This window comes from Triturus cristatus, chromosome 9 (genome assembly GCF_964204655.1).
Source record: "Triturus cristatus chromosome 9, aTriCri1.1, whole genome shotgun sequence".
Classification (NCBI taxonomy): Eukaryota; Metazoa; Chordata; class Amphibia; order Caudata; family Salamandridae; genus Triturus; species Triturus cristatus.
In genome coordinates this window covers 727,015,055-727,035,402 of record NC_140592.1, presented here as the reverse complement: position 1 = coordinate 727,035,402, position 20,348 = coordinate 727,015,055, and the positions used below count along the sequence as shown (strand labels likewise).

The 20,348-nt window shown below is 45.6% G+C and overlaps 1 protein-coding gene across 2 annotated transcripts in view; it reads right to left on the bottom strand.

Annotated features, from left to right (window-relative positions):
* LTBP3 (latent transforming growth factor beta binding protein 3) overlaps nt 1-20,348 on the bottom strand; it is a 375,622-nt gene that overhangs the window by 206,929 nt on the left and 148,345 nt on the right. For both annotated transcript variants that reach the window (XM_085625923.1, XM_085625924.1), the window contains exons 11-14: nt 17,722-17,817; nt 16,966-17,091; nt 16,742-16,873; nt 15,998-16,126 (exon numbers count right to left, since the gene is read on the bottom strand). In XM_085625923.1, coding sequence (XP_085482049.1) covers nt 15,998-16,126; nt 16,742-16,873; nt 16,966-17,091; nt 17,722-17,817 — 483 coding nt within the window. The remainder of the gene's footprint in view (nt 1-15,997; nt 16,127-16,741; nt 16,874-16,965; nt 17,092-17,721; nt 17,818-20,348) is intronic.

The following is a 20,348-nucleotide window of genomic DNA, read 5'->3' as shown; positions in this document are numbered from 1 at the left end:
GAGTTCAGGGAGACTCCCTTCACACGATGTGCGGTAGAAAATCTGTGAGCCTGAGCCTCTGAGGAGAACATTCTGGTGGGTGCTGTCGCCTGATTGGCTGCAGTTTGGACTGTACATAATGACTGTGATAGTCATAGGTGTGGAAGTTTTTTCCTTGTAACTTAGGCTACTTTACTTCCTGGTTTCAGGTTACCAAGGTATTTTAGTTATTATATGCATAATTATTGCTTTTTTATATACTGTGGGACTCCCACTCCGACGACGGGGAATGATTCAGGCATGTGAATCTATGAAAGACACCCTAAATACTGGAGAATAGTAATTTTTACCCCTACGCTATTCAACACTTTCCCTATTGTTGCACTCTCTGGAGTGGGAATAGCAACTTTAACCCCTACGATATCCAACACTTTCCCAACTGTTGCACTCTCTGGAGCTGGAATAGTAATTTTTACCCCTACGCTATCCAACACTTCCCCTACTGTTGCAGTCTTCGGAGTGGGAATAGTAACTTTTACCCCTAAGCTATCCAACACTTTCCCTACTGTTGCACTCTTTGGAGGGGGAATAGCAATTTCTTCCCTCCGCTATCCAATATTTTTCTGTATCGTTTTACTTAATGTTGTTTATAATTTATTTTAAAAAAATATATATATTGTAATTTTTTTATTTGGTAAATATATTTTTTAACATTTTTTATTATATCTTTGTATGTTTATATATGTATTTATAAGTTATAAAATGTTTTTAACAATTTATAAGTTATTCAAATAATTATTTATGAATATTATTAAGTAAGGATATATATCATCTTTAAATTAATGTTAACATTATATGCATCAGTTTTTTTTAAATTTTTAAAAAAAATATTTGTAACTATATTTCTTTTAATTATATGTATTATTTACTTTATTTTACAATATTTTTTACAACGATATTTTTTAGATCAATCTTTTTTTCTCTCAATAGTTTTGTACTTACCATGATGTAGATAGGATGTCGATATTTCTGTCACAATATATTTGTACCTCGATATTTTTGTAGTTGATATTTTGTCAGTGATTCCTTTTTGTTATCTATAGTGCCCCTCCTATATCTCTAATTGACTACTGTGGAAGAGCAACTGCCTCTTACGTGGACAACACCCAGTTGATCCTCTCTTTAAATAAGGGGTCTTTTGGACCTGAACTGAATTTCCAAAAGTGTTTATAAAATGTAATTTCATGGATGCAAAACAATCAACTTAAGTGAAATTCAGAAAAAATGGAAATACTTCTCTTTGGAAAATCCGATCTTTTTTCTCCCATACACTGATGGCCAAACTCAGTCCCCTCTCCATGAGACACAGTTGAAGTAGAAAAGAATTTGGGGGTCAAATTCGATACCAAACTATCTTTTCAACATCAATCTGCAGCTGTAGCAGGGATGTGTTGTAATCTGATTAAATCTCTTGAAAAATTTTATTGTTTCCTTCCCTTCACTGCCAGGAGAACTGTAGCACTTGCACTCATTTTTTTTTTTTTTTTAAATATGTTTATTGATGATCATCTTATAACACTCATAAACAGTTCAATCATGAGCTTCCGCTCGCATAAATCGTCCCTAATACACAGTGCTCCTTACACGATCTTATCATTAACCCATGGTTACAATTGAAAGTGCTCACATCTATTGGAGAACCTTGCGATGGTTCACCCAAAATTTTCACCATTGTATTTCCTTAACAAGGCACAATGTGGCAAGGTCAATAATAGGAAGTACATTCGGAAGCTCCGGATCATAATAAGGAAATGAGCACAAAAACATGAAGCCTATAACATGCTACAACCCCTCCTCCCTCCCACCACCCCCCTCCCACAACTCCCCCGGCATGACTTATTAGCTGGAGACATAACAGGGCATTCAGTTCTCAAACTTTCATAACATAGGACAGCTGGTAGTCTAATAGGGGTAGCAACTATTCTCCAACACCCTTCTAAACAGATAATGAGGAGGGCAGGTTTTGTGATTCACTAAGCACCGAAACTACATCAGTATCAGAGTCTGTGGGTTTCAGGAGTTCCGTTAAGGCTCCCCAGGCACGGGCAGAGTCCATTGCCCTGTCGCTATGAGCTCGGTTAGCCGTTTGCAGTCGAAGAACCGTCTCGCACTCTGCCCACCGAATAAATTCAGCCTTCCACCTCTGCAATCTCGGCCCTCGCTGAGCCTTCCAATTAGCAGTAATTTCCCTTTTGGCCAGGACCAGCCCTAGGTCTATACATTTACTAGTTATTTTTGTCTTCGAGGTATGGGGAAACCAGTGTAATAAACATGGACCTATACCAAATTCAATCTCCCTTTCCGTGACATCACAAAGCAGCGTCCACACTTCTCGCCAATAAGTCCCGATTCGAGGGCAGTCCCACATCATATGGCGGAAGTCAGCTCCCTCTCTGTTGCAACGGGGTCAGGGTGCCGCAAGTGTTTTAAAATAACGTTTAATTTTGACTGGAGTGAGATAAACCCTGTGCAAATAAAAAATTTAATCTGTTGGAATCGGGCGTCCTGGAGCATTTCCAGGGGCGCTCAAGCAATTCAGCCCATATTTTGTCAGGCATTTCCCCTTCAATGTCCTCCTCCCAGTGCTGCTTCAACCTTAGAAGGGGGACCAGCTTTTCGCAGGTCATCTGTAGATATAAACAAGTGACAGCTTTAATGGTTCCGGCCGCCAGCACCACATATTGGCAAGCCATTGATGTCTTAGGTTCAGAGAGCCCTCCTTTCCATCGTCGCTGAATAGCCGACACTAAGGCCACATGCAGCAGATAATCCCCGCGAGGAAGATCAAAACGCTCACGGATGGCCTCATAAGGCAACAGAACGTTATCTTCGTACAAATCTCCCACAGCTGTCAATCCCGAATCGCGTCATCAAGTAAGCGCCGACCAGTTGCCCCCATGAGGCAACTGCTGGCACATTAACAACGGGATCTCTGGAGCATACGGGCAGGCGATCTGCGCCCTCTGTTGACTCCTATTCCAGCACAATCGAAAAGTCTGCACGTCACCAGGGAGACCCCCAAGGAGAAGCAGCTGTTGTAAAATAATCCTAGATAGCACGTAGGCAGGAATCCGCCCCCCCCCGCAGCATCTCCCACTCCGCGAAACTCTCGAGCCACCGCCTGAGTCAACCATTGCAGCTGGGCCGCCAAATAATAGGACTCCAAGTCCGGAACTGCTAGGCCTCCCTCCCCCCGCGGGTGCATCAAAGTGTGCAAAGCTACCCGACGTCTGCCAGCAAGCCAGAGAAACCCCGTTATCATCTGTTGGAGCCTCTTAAAAGTCGATGCAGGGAGCCAAACAGGAAGCGTCCGAAAATAATATAGCAGCCTGGGGAGTGCCACCATCTTGAGGAGCGCCATCCGCCCTATTAGGGACAGCGGCAACGACTGCCAAAAGTCCATACTGCCTTGAAGACCTCGTATAGCTCTGCCAATATTACCCTCCACCAGATCTTTCCGTTCATGTCCCCAGATATGTTATACAGGTATATTCCCATTGTACCTCCTCCGTATATAGAGGACCCTCAACTGTCTTGGAAGTGGGGAACAGGCACGATTTTAACCAATTCACTTTCAGACCTGCCATTTCTTCGATATGTCGAAGTTGGCGCTTAGCTCCCAGCAAATCCCCCCGGGTGTCGGCTAGGAACAGGAGGAGGTCATCTGCGTAAAGCGTTATATAATGGGTATCGTCGTGCACCTGGAGTCCCCTGAACCATCTCCCCGTTCGGGCCTGGGCCGCCAGCGGCTCTATGGCCAGTGCAAACAACAGCAGGGATAGAGGACACCCCTGGCGAGTCCCCCTACCCACCGCACAGGGAGGCGATATCAGGCCTCCTGACTTAGGTCTAACCGTGGAATCCCTATATAGCAAAGCCGTCCAAGCCACGAATTGCTCCCCCAAACCAAAGGTATGCAGTACCTGGAATAAATAAGGCCACTCCAGGCTGTCAAAGGCCTTTTCGATATCAACCGAGAATATGGCAGCAGTATGCGATGAGTACGTATCGGCCTCCAAAACACGGAGCAGGCGAGGAACATTGCCCACTGTATTTTGTTTGGGTATAAACTCCGCCTGGTCCACATGTATTAGGCGGGCCATATACGGCAGGAGGCGAGTGGCTAGTATCCGACTTAAGATCTTATAGTCGGTGGTAAGCATGGATAGTGGACAGTAGGCAGTCCTGTCAGAGGGAGGCTTCCCAGGCTTCAACAGCGATATGATAAGCGCCTCACGCGTCGTGGCAGGAAGCCGGCCCACCCTCCGCGAATCATTGTAGAGGGCCACTAACCTAGGGGCCAACAACTCGACATAAGATGCATAAAATTCTATCGGCAAACCATCCACCCCTGGAGTCGGATGTATGACGTAACAACGCAAGTCATTACAACGCGTGCAGTTACATCGCAATCGTTACAACGACTGCGATGTTACTACGCTATGCCATTACAACGCAAGTCTTTACATCGACTTGGGCTAGATGGCGTGCTAACATTAGAAAAGCGTAATTTACTATTCCAACTCCAGTCCACTTAACAGTAGGGAAGGTGTTGGGATAGTAAACTACACTATTTGTAATGTTAGCACGCCATCTAGCGCAAGTCGATGTAAAGACTTGCGTTGTAATGGCATCGCGTGGTTACATCGCGTTCGTTGTAACGACCGCGATGTAACAGCATCGCGGTGTACTGACTGCGTTGTTAACGATGTTTCCCCTGGAGTCTTCTTCCGCGCCATATGTTTGATCGCACCTCTTATCTCCCCCAGTGTGACGTCTTGACCCAACAAATCTGCTTCCGCTTTGACAAGGGCCGGCAATTCCGCCTCAGCTAAGAACCTCCCCAGACGATCCTCATCCAAGGAGACTCTACTGGAGTAAAGCCCCTCATAGTAGTCAGAAAAAAGGTGATTAATGACCTGCTGGGTGTGACACATACCCCCCACTGGGTCGCAGATTGCCAATATAGGGCTCGCCTGTTTCATGGTATTCGCGAGCCACGCCATCAATGCGCCAGATTTGTCGCGCTCTGCGTGGGCACGTAGCAAATACTTCTTGTAATCGTAACATGGCAACTTCTCAACCCCCACTGCTCCTGCCTCCTGGGCCGCCAACATGTCTTCCTGCCCATCTGGATGTCCTGGGCGAGCACGCTCCAAGTCGCGCAAACGCTGGTCCGCGGTGTCTATTTCCTGAAGGAGAACTTTCCGTACCCCAATCGTATGGGCGATGCAGATACCCCTCACCACCACTTTAAAAGCGTCCCACTCCACTCTCAGTGAGGAGGCAGTACCTGTGTTCTCCTGAAAGTACTGGGTCATCCCATTTCCTATCACCTCCCGGAAGACCGGGTCCTCCAGTAGTTCCGGATTTAATCACCATGTCGGGATCGCTGGGCGCTGTGGGGCCCAACGAAGCCTCAGCAACAGGGGATTATGATCCGAGATCGTTCTGGTCAGGTATTCACTGTGCTGAACCGCCGTGTGTATATCAGGGGAGCAAAGTATCGCGTCTAATCTAACGTGCAGGTCATGGAGTGTAGAGAAAAAGGAGTAGTCTCTCTCACGTGAGTGATGCTCCCTCCAGGTGTCCAACAACCCCCAATTCGACTGCCATGTACCTCGAGCCCTAGCGATCTTAGTAATTGGCTCTGTCGGAAGCGGGGGTGGGACCTGTCAAGAGCGACATCTGTTATGGAATTAAAGTCACCCTCCAGCATGATTGGGCCAGACAAGTAGGACGCCAGTTTCCGGGACAATAAAGTAAATACTGCCCAGTGTAATGTCCCTCCCATCAAGTCTACCCTGTACTAGTACATAACGCCCTTCTGGATCAACAATGTGCTGCACCGGTTGGAAGGGGACCCCAGCTCTAATCCACACCAAGACTCCTCGCGCAAATGCAGAATACGAGGTATGATAAACCTGACCCCTCCATCTGCGCTGCAGTGCAAGACCCTCTGAGCCCGTGAGATGTGTTTCCTGAAGGAACGCTACCTGTATCCCCCTCCGCACCAGGTATGTATGGATCTTATGCCGACGGCCCATGGTGTGCAAGCCCCTAACGTCCAACGTGATGCACTTTAAATCGTTCAGTGACCCCATGGTATACGATATGTCCAGCGCCCCATCAATAAAGCACAATCGTCATGCCAGAGACCCTGTTGAACATTCCCCAACTCCCAAACACCCTCCCAAGGACAGTTACCTTAAAACTAGTGCCCATCCAAACAAGAAAACAAAAATTAACAACTAAGCAAAGTCCTCCGACTACTTCAGAGGTAAGGGTGAACGCAGCTGTCCCGGGACCAGCTCTGCAACCAACCAGGTGACACCAACCGCATATAAACAGGCTACCTTCCCAAGGACTGCTCAACCAGCGCACAATCAATTCCTTTCAGCCAGGCCCCCCAGAGTTTCCCAACCTCCACACAGTAGAGTCATATTATATCATCCACTCTTTGGGGCGTTACCACTGGGAGTCTCGCACTACTAGTAGTAGAATTGTCTGAGTCACTATCCGCAGAGTCCTCGGCAGAGCCCCCCCCACCCGCCGGCGGAGGTGGACTGGCAGAACCTGACACAGATTCCACTGCCCTTAGAGCGGCTGCCCGCTCCAGCTCAGCCTACACCGTGGAGGGCCTCGTCCGGGCCCCCCGCCGTAGCCGCCGCGACCCATGCCTGCCGGCCAAGCCACCTCGGGGCGCGGATCTCTCGTGCCTGGCTGTGGCTGTCAGACCACCTTTATACTTCTCCAGTCAGTCCCAGGCCTCCGCAGGAGAGTCAAAAAAATGGGATGTATTATCGGCAGCAATTCTTAGCCGTGCTGGAAACAAGAGGGAATACTGCAAGTTCTCCTTCCTCAACGCCTTTTTGACCTCCAAGTAAGAAGCTCGCCTCCGCTGGACCTCCAGGGTATAATCCGGAAACAGTGTTACTCTGCTGTTATCCACAGTGAAGGGGCCCGCCATTCTCACCCTTTGAAGCAGTAGATCCGGGTCACGATAATGTAGGAGGTGAGCAATCACTGGCCTCGGTGGTCTGCCCGGCCCGAGTGGCCTAGCCGGGACCCTATGGGCTCGCTCCAAAGTGTAGAAGACAGACAGGCCCTCTGGAGCCACCACAGTTTTAAGCCAGGTCTCTAAGTACGCCACTGTGTCAGCCCCCTCCACTCCTTCCGGCAGCCCAACCACGCGGATGTTGTTCCTCCGATTTCTGCCTTCCGCATCGTCAGCTCTGTGTTCCAGGGAGTTCACCCTCTCCGTGAGAGCATGCAGCTGGTGGGCCGTATCTTTGTGGGCCGGGAGCAATTCCGCTATGCTGGTTTCGGCGGGGAACAACCTTTACAACGCAACTTTTACAACGCACTACACTTACAACGCAATTTTTACAACGCAACATCCACTACAACGCATTCCATTACATCGCATGACACTACAATGCATGTTTAAAAACTACCTTTACAACGCATTCCATTACATCGCATACTACCTTTACAACGCATACCATTACAACGCATAATATTACACTACACTATCCAACACTTACCCTACTGTTGCACCCCCTGGAGTTAGAATAGTAATTTTTAACCCTATACTATCCAACACTTACCCTTCTGTTGCACCCCCTGGAGTTACAATAGTAATTTTTACCCCTATACTATCCAACACTTACCCTACTGTTGCACCCCCTGGAGTTAGAATAGTAAATTTTACCCCTATACTATCCAACATTTACCCTACTGTTGCACCCCCTGGAGTTAGAATAGTCATTTTTACCCCTATACTATCCAACATTTACCCTACTGTTGCACCCCCTGGAGTTAGAATAGTAATTTTTACCCCTATACTATCCAACACTTACCCTACTGTTGCACCCCCTGGAGTTAGAATAGTAATTTTTACCCCTATACTAGCCAACACTTACCCTACTATTGCACCCCCTGGAGTTAGAATAGTAATTTTTACCCCTATACTATCCAACACTTACTCTACTGTTGCACCCCCTGGCGTAAGAATAGTAATTTCTACCCCTATACTATCCAACACTTACCCTACTGTTGCACCCCCTGGAGTTAGAATAGTAATTTTTACTCCTATACTATCCAATACTTACCTAAATGCAATGTGATATTATGCGTTGTAATTGTATGCGTTGTAAAGGTGGTATGCGATGAAATGGAATGCGTTGTAAAGGTAGTTTTTAAAAATGCGTTGTAGTGTCATGCGATGTAATGGAATGCGTTGTAGTGGATGTTGCGTTGTAAAAATTGCGTTGTAAGTGCATGCGTTGTAAAAGTATGCGTTGTAACGTCATACATCCGGTTTCGGCATCCTTGACCCTCCCCGCCAGCTTCTTATGTTCATCGCGAAAGAGCCCCAGCCCAACCGCCACCGTACTAATGTCCTGGTGGAGGGTGGCTTTAGTGTCTGTTATGGCTGCTAGGATTTCTTTAAGCTGTCGTTGGATAGGGTCCCCAGTGGCCATCTGCGACAAGTCAGTCTCTCCGTCCTCAGGGTCCTGGCCCGTACCGGCGTTCCTGACTTTAGGCTTACCCATGGTAGTGAACCAGGCTCAATCAAAGGTGGCCCCGGCCTTCAGGCCGAAAGGCCCTGCTACTCCCCTCTCCGCTCAACACTCACCGTCAGCAATGAGGCCCCAGCGACAAGTGTCCACAGGCTCCCTCACGTCTTCCCAGCCTGCACGCCGCACCTTCCGATCTCAGAGGAGGCAGCCTCACACTGTCCGCAGTCCACAGCCAGGCCGCACAGGGCTTCGTCCCGCATCCAGGCCCAGTAAAGCGTAATAACACAGGAAGCGCTGAATCAGGGCAATTTCGGCACCAGCACCTCTGTATCCCTCAGATCCGCAGCCCTAGAGAAATGCACACCAATCTGTGGGAGCCTCGCCGCCAGACCCAGGCACCAGCGGTAGTCATCCAAAGCCCACGAAGGTCCAAAATGGCGGTATTCCCGCGTGGGCCCCAGCAGGCACTGGATCTCGCTCACCAGCCCACCCGCGATGTGATCAGCCAGCACCCACCACCAGGATAGCACTTGATCATCGATCAGTTAGCACTGCGTTCAGGCCATCCAGCTCACCAGTTGCGTCGCGCCGCCCCTCCAGCAACACCCGCACAGGGCCGATGGTCCCAACGCTCCTCCACTATGCACCCACCTTCACTGGGCAGTCACCAGCATGCGTATGTTGGCAGCATGAGTGCGGTAATGAACTCAGGGAGGGTCCGCCGCTCCTCCGCCAGGCAGGCCGCCCCAGCGTCTCCTTCGCTGCACCTCTGGCCCAGCAGACAGCCTGCGACCGGGGAGCCGCGCAAATCGGGCAGCCGTCCCCGCGCTCCACAAGAGGTCACCGCCAGAGCCCCTCACACCCGAGGAACCAAAGACTGCCGCCTCTGCTTCCACCTCACAGCGTCCACAGAGAGGATCACCCGAACGCCGCCAGGGATCAGCGCCGACCTCCGACAGGCAGTCAGGTGTAGCGCCGCAGCCTCAGTCAGCTTTCATTACAGGAATAGTGTACGGTCGGTGCGGTGCTCCTCGCTCACACGTCCGCCATGATGAGTCCCAGGCAAACCACGCCCCCCCGTAGCACTTGCACTCATTACATCAAGACTCGACTATTGCAACAGCCTATATGCAGGCTGCTCAAAACTGTTAATTTATATACTTCAAATGGTAAACATGCAGCAGCCAGAGTGGTGTTACAGCTCCCAAAACAAAGCTCTGCCTCAGCCGCTAAAAAAAGACCCCACTGGCTACCTATAACTAAAAGACTCCTATTCAAGACCCTGCTGCTAGATTTTAGAGCATTCAAGGCTACGGGCCTTAAATGCCTCACGGCTAGATTCAGTCATCTCAAGACCCTGAGAACATTGAGATCCTCAAGTGCAAATCTGCTAAATCCTCCGTCCTTCAGATTAAAAACTCAAGGTGGAAAATACTTTATGGTGATAGGCACTAAAGCGTGGAACCAACTGCAAATGTGCCTCCGTTTTATAGACACGGAAGACGCTTTTAAAAAGACCCTGAAGACCTAGCTTTTGCGAGCCCCCGACACACTCATTTAAATGGATCCGTTTAGACCTATGACAAGGCTTCACAGTGCTGCTTAGTAAAGTGCCACAAGGCTCATCTACCAGTGGTAGTGCGCTTTATAAATACCTCATTCATTAATTCATTCACTTATCATCAATCCATCCTACTTCTCAGCAATCATTGTTACTTCTCACCCCTACTTCTCCTCCTTACTCCCTACTTCTCCCCCATCGTCCATACTTCTCATCCATCACTCCTACTTCTCATCCATAATCCCTACTTCTTATTTATCACCCATACTTCTCATCCATCATACATCTTCCCTATTTCCCATCGATCATTGATATCCCTACTTCTCCTCCATCATTCACCATCCCTATTTCTCATCCATCATCCCTACTTCTCACCCATTATCCCTACTTCTCATCTATAATTCCTGTCTCATACCATATCTCTACTTTTCACTTCTCATCTATAATTCCTACTTATCATACCTACTGAATCTTTACTTCTCATCCATCATCCCTACTTCTCATTCCACATTCATACCAACACACTTCCAGTGTTGTGAAACACTCCTTAACACTGATTTGTTGGCAACAGCCAATCGGAGTTAATAGAGAGGGAAGCCTTCTATTGGTCTGTCCACTGGAAAAAAAGCCTTCTCGTTGCACATTTAGGTTGAGAACAGGGGAGAGGAAATACAACTGTGCTGATAATCCAAGGCTGCACAGCAGTTCATTTTATTTAACTAAGTGCTTTTCTATTTACAGAGGCCTCTGTGGAAAGCTTTGATGATTTGGGGAAGACAAGTGGCCTCTGGGCTTGGGCCATAAATCAATATTTGGATAGAGGGCGCTATACAGTTCATCTGAAACCTTTTCCAGTTTCACGTTTATATATAACAATTCTGTCCAGGCCTTGCTCTATCTGATTTCCTACACAACTGAAGCACAGCCGGCCCTGAAATCTACAAACTGCAAAGAAAGAAAACAAGTCTTGGCTTTGTCAATGTATTTTATCCATGTTGTACAGCACCACAGCTGCTGTGCAGCATGGCTGAAAGTTAGATACACGCATTAGGCTGCGTTATGGTGCAATGAAAAAACGCGCACACACACACAGGCACCTCTGACAGGCTCACATTACACCGTTATATTAATCACAGCGTCTGGAGAGTGGCACTGAGAACTGAAGTGTCAAGTTAGGAGACTCTGAAGAGTGGAGTGTGTGAGTGGCTGGAAGTGAGGGCAACTGGTGGAGTGTTGCCCTTCAGAACCTCTGCTTCCTGCTACGTGCGTTGAGAGAGGGAACTGGTGGGCACCTCGCGTTGCAGTGTGCAAGCAGGAGAGTGAGAAGTGCTGTGGGGATGCCAACAAACTGAATATGAAATTAAATATATGTTGCCATGTACGCTATATTAAGTAGATTTTCTACGGGACAAGCAGAATTCAGAGTGGGCTCATACACGAGCCTCTAAACTTACAAATGATCACACAGGAGAAACTGTTTTTAAAAAATGAGCATATATCAAAGAAGCACAGCTTTGTTTTTTAGTTAAACAGTGTTTGAAATCAGAAGGGAGGGTCCTGAAAGCTGTTATTACATTTTACTGACTCTATTCAGGTTATTCATCAACTCTGAACCTGAAGTGTGGGTAGGTAAAGGAGAAACAGTTGGGGCAGTGGGGGTAAGACAGAAAAGCAACAGAGATGGGTGGGTGAGTGGTAGGGGAAACTCAGCGACATGAATGGGAGGGAAAAGGAGCAAGTGAAAACACCAGCACTCCTATGGAGCGCTTCAACACAATAAAAAAAGTAGCTCCAAATATGGGAGCATTGGATGGACACAAGTACTTGGTTCATGCTGTATGGCAGGGCCAAACACAAGCAGAGGCATGACGCATGCATGCCATGACAAATCGGAGCACAGGATACGGAGTGATGTTGGAGCAAACAAATGGTAAGCCTATTTGCAGGCTGTAGCCCACTAACTGTAAAAAATAAGTCTCAAAGCGACAGCACATGAGTTGTCTAACTGAGACCTAAATAAGTAGCTCTCAGAACTAAAGGCAGCCTCATACTAAAACATTTTCATTTTTGTAAATAAACATTTTCCACAATAACTTATATGTCCTAATAGTAGACATCAACCTGGTATCTTGTAATATTTGTCCTTTCATCTGGGATTTCTGAATAACCAAATTCTAAGTCCTGAGCAGCCATGCAGTGAGATGTAATGACAGTAGCTTGTGGTGAAGTATGTTACATTTCATAAAAGAACGTGAGGATCTGCTTTGAATTGGATCGGTGTCAGCACTGATATTCCCAACAGCTAGGATAGCCAGTGCTGCCTAGGCCAAGCTGGTGCTATTAGGATCATTTTGAAATGTTCTTGGGCTCAGAGGAACCGGTTGGAACGCATAAACAAATTTTCCTTACAATTCCATTGAAAGGCTTCTCCCTTGGACCCCAGAGAAGTTCACCTGCTGGCAACTGTTGTTGAGATTGGTAGTAATCAGACCCCACTGAAGCATCCCCCGTATCTGAAATATCAGAAATCGCTGTCTGTCACCTAACTGCCACCAGTGGTTCACAGACGGTTTGCCTACTTAAGCATCTGCATGCGGTGTTTGTTCCACTGAAATGCCTACTATGCATTTTTATTTTACTTTTAGTTTCCTTGTAAAACAATAACATACAATACTTCCCAGCAGCACGAATTATATGCATACAAAGTTGGTTGTAAATTAATAAAAACAACCTTGTGATATAGGATAGGTATGGGATCACATTGTGTTTAGCATCCACTCTGTCTAACACATTAATAAATTCAATACAGACGGTACATTAGAAATATATTGTTACAGGCTGTTGTTTTGCATAACAAGGCAAGTTCACAATGGAGACCATATATTCCCTAGGATGAGACCAACAAGGGAGGAGTGTAGTGTATACATCCATCATTTTATTACAATATATCAAATCAGAAATTCTCTCCTTTATAACCTGAAAGGGGGAGCAGTAAGGTTGGGGCCCTGACCCAATGCATCTCTAATCTTACTTTTAGCAAGAAGCAAGGCAAACATACATCCTCATTTTAGCTGGGATGGAGAACATTTCATCCATCAGTGTCATCAACGGGGAGAGGTCCAGTTGCTGACAAACTATCTGGCCCAGTGCACTATATACCTCTACCCAGTAAATAAACGCCCTTGGGCAACCCCAGGCTAAAAGATTAAATGGCATATGTTGGCGTGACATTTTTGGCAGTGTGCCAAATTTGATAGGCCATCCTTTTTATTATGTATGGTCTATAATATGATCTGAAAACTTTGGAATTGGATGAGTTTATGTTTACTATTTGAAGATACTAATCTAGTCTCTATACACTAGAATCTCTTTTACAGTACAGCGCAATCTATGATGCAGAAACGTCCACTATGTGTTTGATAGGCAAGAACCAAAGACACTGAGCTTCTCTCTTCAACTGAATGGACTCATTCCTACTTATGTATTGATAAAAAACATTGTGGGATTATTGTTGCTGCAGACAATCATGCACCTGTTCTGTATTGCAGACAATAGGGCGGTAAGCAACAAAACTGCGGACTCTTAATTCCACAAGATTTATATGTCGTGCTTACTCTTCTGGAGACCAGATGACGCTAACAGGTATAATCTTTAAGTGAGTTTCCCATGCGGTCAATGATGCATCATGATGAGGAAGACTTGTAGTAGCAGTGACATTATTGTCTGTCTTGAGAAAGTATCCTGTTGGATTCTCCACCCCTCAAGAGCAGACCTTATTTGTTGAGAAATTACTATTTTGTTTTCCCTGTCTCCTCCTACTTGTATCTACTATAAGTTCTTGAATTGGTTGCATTCTTAGCCAAGTATGTGATTGTACTAGAATGCCAAAGGGCCTGGGTCCTAACAACTCTTTCAGGTTTCTTGACCTTGGATGTAGTAGGCCAGAGTCATTAACGTTTTACCTCTTCTAAAAGATGAGCAATCTTTTCTTTGTTTGAATGTATCCTGGGTCCTACAAAACTTGTCTGTGCTTTTCACATAATGGACCTTTAAGTGATGACCAGAGTAGTTTGGAAATAAACACATCTGTCCCTGGCACTGCTTGTCTAGTATTGATGAACAAATGTGCCCTGATTAACTAACCGTCCAAATATAAGTGAATCAAGAATGTTTCTCCTTGAAGAAGCTCTTCTATCAGATCCAGACACTTGATAAAAATGTAGGGTGCTGATTCCAGGACAAACTGACATGCTTTAAACTGAAAATGGTGTTTGCCCACCATGAATCTCAGAAATATCCTTTCTGCTGATATTCATGCTTCAAAAAAGAGTAATTCTGTATCCTCTATAAAGATGAATGGTTCTAGCAGAATCTGTATCTACCCTAATAATATACAATGTATCAATGTATTTCCCAAAAATATTTTCATCATCGACAGGCATGTTCATAACTTTTGACTGCAATACAGGATGCAATAAAGGGCTTAGCCATCCCTATCTTCTCCTGTCAGTAGCATTACTAATTTGTCCGAAGACTACTACTGCTGAATTCCTAACTGATTATTAACATGGCCTGCTTTCTGTGGTCTTCAGGTAACTAATGCAGGAATGGTGCAATTTTCTTCCATCTCTATTTGTCATATCCAGCAACCATGGATGACACATTAGCAATCCTGAAATAGGATGAGGTTATTGAGTTCATTCATTTTACCATCGTCTGCCTTCCCGGTCTGGAGGACTCATACGTGCATGAGTGGACTGTAGGACTTTTTACTACTTTTCTAGCCTTGCTATAGTCGGAGGAGATCTTAGGACTTTTCATACTGGTGAGACCTTCATCTCAAAAATATTCTGGTAATGATCTAACAGCTATCCTGGATTTTTCTTTAATATCGTAAATGAAAACTTGACTCTTCCCTTGTCGATATAGGCAATTTAAACTTCTCTGAAGCTTTTTCTACCAAAGAATGGTAACGGCCAATGTAATCTAGAGAAGAATCCCTAGTTATGGGCTCAGGTAAGGCAGCATCTGGGGCAATAAAAGCATTTCATTCTGGACCAAGAGATGAAATCTTAATATGCTGTTGATGTGAAATGCAGTAATCTATAGCCAAATAGACAACCTCTTTGAGGCAAGCTCGCAGTCAAAATCTGGCATTTGGTGCCTCTCTGGAGGGAGTACAGCTCACTTGTTAACCACCTGATTGGTCAGTCTTAGGATCACAGAAGGAAGTGGATAGGCTATCCATGTCTATGGCTGTTTAAAATGTTAGTTGAGTGCTTTATTGATCACTACTACCCAACATTTTCCACAGGGAGTTCCAAGCCTGGCGGTGGGGGGTATTCAAGCATATGACTCTATGAAAGACCCAAATGCTGTAGAATTTATATCACTTTGTACTCACATTTCTATATAGAATATGCATGTACAATACATATATAGGAAACTTGAAATATAAGAATGTGTGAGAATGTTTGTGCTCACTCAAATACCATCACTGTTCTCCTGCCAAGCATGCTGTAGGATCTGCACCCTGAATAACATTATTGGTTGCCCAGCAGTGAGTTGTGCAATTCCCTGCATGCCTAGCTGTTGTGATATACTCTGCTTTATTCCAGGTGGAAAAAAACTTGACCCCTATTTTTATTTTATTTGAGATATTTTTGTGTAGCACTGTAGATCATTCTATGCTAGCCACTGAGCCCTCTCATAGTCAATAGAGAACCCAGACATCTATTGTTACCTTGGATCACTTTAAAGGAGGTTCAGATGTTTCCTGCAACAAGGTACTCATTGAGGCAAAGTAGTCTAAGGATGACCCTCTTTCCCACAAGCTCATGCCCATTCAGCCTTTCACAAGTCACAACTTTACCTTCACAGATGTGAGGGCGACCTAATTTCGGCTGGTATCCCGGGTAACAGTCGCAGATGTGGTAACCAGGATAGTTGTGGCAGATGAGGCCCTCGCCACAGACGTTGTGTTTGGAGCATTCATCAATATCTGGGAAAGGACAGAGCAAAGTAAGAACCTTTCTTTGTAGGGCAAATAGAGAAGGGCCATAGAATGTTTCCAATAAACGGTAGGTGCTGTGGAAAGAGGCTGTCGAGGTGGTGCACACGCAGGGAGAGAAATGCATTTCTCATGTGCAAAAATTACATTCTCAGCCAGGAACGAATAATAAGCCCAAACGTAACACGGATCCAAAATTAAACAAAAAATTATCTGAATAAAAATAGACACTGATAACATGGAAAGTGAACCCTAATCTTGCGGAATACAAGGAAGGACTTTAATAGAAATAAACAGGAATATAATAGAAAGCAAACGGAAATATCAAGAGAAATCTTGGATAGTACCTGTGAATAGAAACAAATGTCATTAACGAAAAGTAAAGAGGTATTTCAATGAAAACAAAGATTAATGGCAAGTGAAGCAAAGGTGATTATGAAAAGAAATTAAAAACAGTCATGGATCTATTGGAAAACAAATATGGTATCAAGGGGAAAAGGGGGATGCCAGGGGAAACAATGTTGATGGGAAAATGTGCGCTGTCAATTTAGATTTTTGGGAAGACATCAAGGAAAATGACTATCACCACATGCTGGAATTCCTCACCAACGCAGGATCGTATGCCATGTTGCACCTGCATTTTGTAACCCCGGTTGCACTTGCAGATGTAGGATCCTTCCGTGTTCATGCACAACCCTTTCCCGATGCCACAGGGCTCACTCTCACACTCATTCATATCTGAAACACAGACAAATGTGGGATTTAAAGAAGTCAACAAAGGAGAGAGTAGCCCAGTCTTAAAAGGTGAAGGCATCTGAGGTCACACTCACCCATGCAGTATCTTCGTGTGGTGTGGAAATAGTAGCCATGGGAACATTGGCAGATGTACCCAGAGGGCTTCCAGATGCATTCACCGTGACCACAGATGTTACGGTTCACCTTGCACTCATCTGTCTCTGGAGAGGGCAAGAAAGGAAAGCACTGAGGGAGAAAGCAAAGGCAGAAATTGTAGGTTGGGGGTGTTTGGCACATATGCCTGTATTTATGGAGGAAGTTCCTTACATACACACCTCTTCTAAGCCGGTGAATGAATTCTGCAATACCTAAGTCTTTTTCTTGGCATATTGATTTGTTTATGGGGCACTGTGCATGTGTAATGAGTTCTATCAGTCTCAGCCTGTCTTCTGGGGTGGGTTCATGTGTAGCACCAAGTAAGTGAATTATAACAGCTACACATTATGCACTATCCTGCTGAACAACCTCTAGACATGGGGGCATATTGTCAGGGTTGAAGGACATGGATGAGAACAGTTATTTTTTCAGTTTGCAGGGGCAGGTGGTGAGATCTTAAACTGACAAAATTCCTGCCTCTTAAGTGGTTCTAAAATTAGTTCTTGAGGCTTTCAGCCTGTCATTGTGGGAATAAACACATTTTGGACCTATGCATGTGTAAAATTAGTTCTAGTTCACTATGGCCTGTCTTTTAGAATATGAGGAACAATGGCGCTTATGTTGTTTGGTGGGTTTAAATTTCTGTCTCACACTTTTTCCTTTTGCCTTCTATTTAACAACTACCAGGCACATACCTGTGACTTTCGTAGGCTCAATGTCGACTGCACTGGGCGTGTACTGGTCAGGAAGGACTCTCCGGACAGGCACTGTTGTCGGCTTCAGCACTACTTCTGCAACAAGAGCAACCTCACAGTCACCAAGTCAATGGACCTATACTGAGACTACAGATGATGGGTGGTGAAGGCACAGTAGCTGGTAGATATCATATCTACACCACCCAACCTAAGTGTTTTTTTACAAAGAGAAGAGTGCATTAACAGGTATAACCTCTTGAAGTGCTTTCTAATATGATTTCATCCCTGTGCCAAGAACCCTCGTGGGATACCAAGAGAGGGTCAATATTGTTCAAAGCATTACAATGTATTTACAGCTTGCAGTGTACATATGGACCTCTCCTGGCGTAAAGTAGGTGTCACACTCTTTTGTCATACATCATTCTTAAGTACACCATTATTTGGAAATGTACTTGTGCCTGCTTGGGGCTGTGTACATTTTATTTTTCAATTCTGGAAATGCCAGAAGTGAATCTAGTGGAAAATGTTAAATTTCTGGAGTCACATCCACCTTCTCCCAATGAAAAAAACAAAGAACAATGAGGAGGTGGTGGAGGTATTCTGTCCTGTAATTAGCTTTGATCTACCCTTATACCAAAGGTAGGACAATGACAATTTCACGACAGAATAACCTGCTGAGCTCCCCCAGATGCTGCATTCTTACCAGTGGCTGAGATTATTTCATGCATTCCATCCATCACTTTTTGTATACTTTAGTATGTCGCCCTAATTGGGACGGGTATGCCCAGATGTGGGTCCTGTGCCCACTGTGCCACTGGAACCAAGCTATACCCAGCTGATGAGCCCATAACCAGGATGTAACCGGTTTTGAGTTACTTATGTCCCGGTTCAGGGAGGACCTGGCTTGGCATTTCGGGCTGGGGTGTTCCCACTGAAGCAAGGTCAAGAATGATTAGCATATAGCTGGATCCAAAATGATGTGGCATGTTGTGCAAAATAATGATGGATTGGGATACGGCCTTGAGTAATCATCAGTGGCTGAGATTAATTCAAGCATTCCATCCATCACTTTTAGTATGTCGCCTATTGAAATTCAGTGGCTGAGGAGAAAATACACCACAGTATCCAACCCCAATGGACATAGCTGCTAGTTAAACTATGCTAAATAAAATAGCTGGGAAGGGGGGAGAGAGATGGTTTGATGGTAGATTTCCTGTAACTGATTAAACTTAATATCTAATCCTCTGACTCCCCAACCTCCCACAATGTTTAATTAACCTTTTCTCCTTTGGTATGGAGATTGCAGTATTAAGTTGCTGGCACTGAGGGCCTTATTTAGAAGTTGGTGGCACTGGATGTTTGCCCAAAAAATGATGGATGTCCTGTCTGCTGTATTTAGAATGCCATTGACATCAATGTGCCCAGCAGAAGGGGCAAACATCACTTTTTGACAGATGTTCCCACCCTCCCAACTAAATAAGGCCTTAAGTTTCATGAACCTACACTCGTGATCAGTCGCGGCTCCTCGTGGGAGTGCTGCGGGGCGGTGGGGGCGGGGCGGGGTGGGGGGTAGTAAACTCCAGCATAAGGCCGAACGGAGTTCAGTTAATTAATAAATAGATAAAACGAATTTCATTGCGCACGCTGCAATTTAGCGATGCAATGCAGCGCGCGCAATGAAATGAGTTTTATTTATTTATTTATTAACTGAACTCCGTTCGGCCTTATGCCGGAGTTTACTACCCCCACCCTGCCCCTCCCCCACCCGCAGCACTCCCACGACGAGCCGCGACTGCTCGTGATACCAGAAACATATTGCTCAATCTGGCCTTTCTTGAAATTCACCTGTGGTGAAATTGGACAAAGATTTCGCTTCATCTGTGAATTTAAAAAAAAAGTGTGATTTCTGCCTGTTAAAAGTCAGCCCAAAAATGTCAGCCGCATCTGGTGCTTACACACATTATACCAGTTATTTATAATGTAAAACTCTTCACGGAGTAAACAATCCATCAATCAGGATTTATAAAGCATGGCTAATCACCTGATATGGTATCTAGGCGCTTTCAGGTCCCGCAGAACAGCCAGGTCTTGAGGGCCATTCGGAATTTCAGAAGTGAGGTGATGGTCCCGAGTTGCGTGGGAAGGCTGTTCCACGTCTTGCGATGTGGGAGAAGGGGCGTCTTCCACCTCCTCTTCCGTTGAAGCGAGGAGTATGGATAAGTGAGAGGGAGGCAGAGTGTATTCTTCTCAATGGTTGGTGCTGATTCAGGTGGTGGTTAATGTAGGTGGGTCCTTGGTTGAGTAGAGTCTTGTGTGCGTGTGTCAGCAGCTTGAATATGAATCTCTTCTGTACATGGAGCCGGTGGAGTTGCCTGAGGTGGGGTGTGATGTGGGTTTGTCAGGGAAGGCCAAGGATGAGTCTGTCTGCAGTGTTCTGTATGGTCTGAGGTCTCTGTAGAAGGTGTACAGCAATGTAGAGGGCATTGTCGTATTCCAGTCAGCTGGTAATGAGTGCCTGTGTCATGTACGTCTCGTTTATAAGGGGAGCCACTTGAAGATCTTACGTAGCAAGCAGGTGGAGGAGATAGCGCTGATCTGTGATTTCGTGGTGAGCTTGTTGTCATTGA